Source organism: Notothenia coriiceps, unplaced genomic scaffold (genome assembly GCF_000735185.1).
Source record: "Notothenia coriiceps isolate Sejong01 unplaced genomic scaffold, NC01 NC01_scaffold00020483, whole genome shotgun sequence".
Lineage (NCBI taxonomy): Eukaryota > Metazoa > Chordata > Actinopteri > Perciformes > Nototheniidae > Notothenia > Notothenia coriiceps.
The window spans coordinates 127,555-130,288 of NW_011353184.1; the positions used below are offsets into that span (position 1 = coordinate 127,555).

The window sequence follows — 2,734 nt, forward strand, 5'->3', positions numbered from 1 at the left end:
AATTAATAATTATTATTGCAAACGTATCTGTAAAGTCCCTCGCCTGATCGGTTAGGGACATATTAAGGGGTCGTTGCTCCGAGGGGGAAACTGTTTAGGTGACCATATATATCGGGTTATAGTGTTTTGTTGTAATAGAGAGTCTCCCGAAGTGTTTAGTGGTTTGTACTTACTATTAATTGTGTTGTTGATAGACTCTTATATCATTTTTACTGTCTAGTTTTCACTTTATTTTGCTTACCCATAATTTGTGTTACTGTGTTTATGTCAATCTAATCGTTTTATATTGTTACAGTAGCGCTTAGTCTAGTCTTATGGAAAAATCAGGTGTGGGGTCTCCCTTTAGTCTTGTACAAATATGGTCCATCCATCCTCCTTAAACTGATTACAGTACCACGTATGGTATGTTCATTTTGTTTTGTAAATTTTGTGGTGATAAATTTTTTGATATTATTGTAATTTTTTATACCAGTTTATTTTATATCCGTCATAAATGTACTTTATAGCTTACCTTATTTTATACACCGTCATATTTTTATTTATTTTCTCGTCTAAACTTACAATTTGTTTCTTCGTACGGTATTTTTTTATAATTTCTTGTTTTATGGTATTTTATTTCTGCGCTAGTGGATTGTCAAAGGGGAAGCTTCGTTATTATTATTAATAATTTTTATTTTTTTTTATTTTCCATTTTTATTTTGTAATCATCTCGCGACCCCCACTCGGGGTCTCGTGGGAACCCCTGGGCTATATAACCACATTTGAATTGAATTGATTCTGTTTCTGACTGATACCTGGTGCCTGAGCGGTTGCCTCTGTTTCCGGCTGTGACTCGCCCCTCTGTCTCGGTCTCCCTCTCTCCCCCGATCCCTGCCGTCGTGCTCCTCCTCCTCGCTGTACCGCTCCATCGCCACCAGCTCGTCCGATAGATCGCCGGCGTTTCCTCGGAGACTGTCCCTGCCGATGCTGTCGACGCTGCCCACGCCGGAGCTGCACCCGGCCGACAGGTTCCCCGTGCTGCCCGCTCCGTTTGCCGTCTGCGCCAAAAGGTCCCGCAGCTTGTACCGGACGTCCTGAGTGCAGCTGGAGTTCTGCTTCATGAGGATTGCTCCGTCGTTTCCATCACACATGGATCCTGGTCCCAAGTCGCCCAAAGACATCAAACTCACCGTGTTAGCTTGCTCCATTTGACCCGAATCGTTAACATTGGCGACCCCTAACCCGCCGCCCATGTTGCTAGCTGCACATTCTGCCATGAAGTTGGGGAAGTTTGCGTACCCTCCACCTCCGCTTGCACCCACAGAGCAGCTCCCACCGCCCCCGCTTTCTCTCCCTTTCCCCCCGCCTCGCTCTTCTTGTTTAGGGAGAACTCCTCCGAGCATCCCTCCTCCTCCACCTCCTCCTCCACCTCCGCCTCCACCTCCGCCTCCGCCTCCTGCTGCCGCCGCTGCCGCCGCCGCCGCTGCTGTAGCCGCCGCTTTCCTCTGAGAGATAATCTGAGTACACTCGTCAATAACCGTCTTAATCTGCAGGATGCTGGCGGCCGTGAGGATGCAGAGGGCCTGGGATTGCAGCACCACCAGGGAACCGCTGTACATGAAATCCACCAGCTGCTTGACGGTTTCCGCGGGCACCAGAGGGGGCACGGAGATCTCAGAGTGACCCAGGAGGAGCTTGTCCTGGAAGAAGGGGCTTCCGGCGGCCAGGACGCAGGCGTGTGCTCGTAGCGACGCGTCGTGTATCCGTACCGTGACGTCGCAGAAAAGGCCTTCGCGCCGCTGCGTCCTCAGGGCCTCCAGCACCGACTGGCTGGAGTTGTGGAGGTGGATGTAGTGCACGGTCTCTGTGCCGGACACCATGGCGGGAGGCGGCGAGTCGCTGGGGATCGGGTGGGAGTGGGGGTGAGGGAGAGGGGGCAGGTGTCTGGGGTTCTGCGACAGCTTGAGGGATAAGGAGGACAGGGAGGGAAACGGGTACAGTGCATGGGCCACGGTGGGTCCGTTTTCCCTCAAACGGTCATGAGTCTCTGATTTGGGAGAGAGAGTGAGGAGATAAGTGTGTTGTCCTGAGAGAGAGGGGGGTTTCCACCAGCGTCCCTTTCTTTTTCACAACCCTGTTGAGATAAATCAGAAAGAGAACGATTAATTTTGTACTCGGGATTGTGGGAAACGGCATTTCGATCTCTCTGACTGTACACACAAACTGAAAGCTTGACAATAAAGTTCACTTTGACGAAACTGTTAAACATTCAGAAATAAAGAATCAATCAATATAAGAATATTCCAAATCTCCAAGAATGTCATCCTTTTAAGTGATGCATGAAGCAAAAATCTAAAAACCAGTTCCAGATTCCAGTTTCTAAAATGTTAGAATTTGGTTTCCTTTGGTTTTTAGTTATAGGTGTCTGACTCGACTTCAGAATGTCTTAGATGACTTCAAGGTTTCAAGGCTTTTTAATTGTCATTAAAATCTTAGATCACAGGCTCCTCCAACAGAGCAACACAATAACACAGATAAAATAGTAAATAAAATAAAATATAACAGAAACAGAATATAATAGAAACAGTGCAGAATAGTCTACAGTCATTGGAATATTGATATATGAGTTGCAAACAGATGAATGTTCTTTGACACTCATGATTAGTTGATACGAAAGACAGATCTGTAAACCTGTAGTCTCTCCATAAAGATCATGGTAAAGCAACACTTTGACACTCCTTAGAAATACAAAATA

The 2,734-nt window shown here is 46.8% G+C and overlaps 1 protein-coding gene across 1 annotated transcript in view; it reads right to left on the reverse strand.

Annotated features, from left to right (window-relative positions):
- The window catches only part of zbtb45 (zinc finger and BTB domain containing 45), a 2,490-nt gene extending 382 nt beyond the window's left edge, over positions 1–2,108 (reverse strand). The window contains exon 1 of the mRNA XM_010779650.1: positions 795–2,108. Within this exon, the coding sequence (XP_010777952.1) occupies positions 795–1,859 (1,065 nt within the window). The 5' untranslated portion in view covers positions 1,860–2,108. The remainder of the gene's footprint in view (positions 1–794) is intronic.
- Between the last annotated feature and the right edge of the window lie 626 nt (positions 2,109–2,734).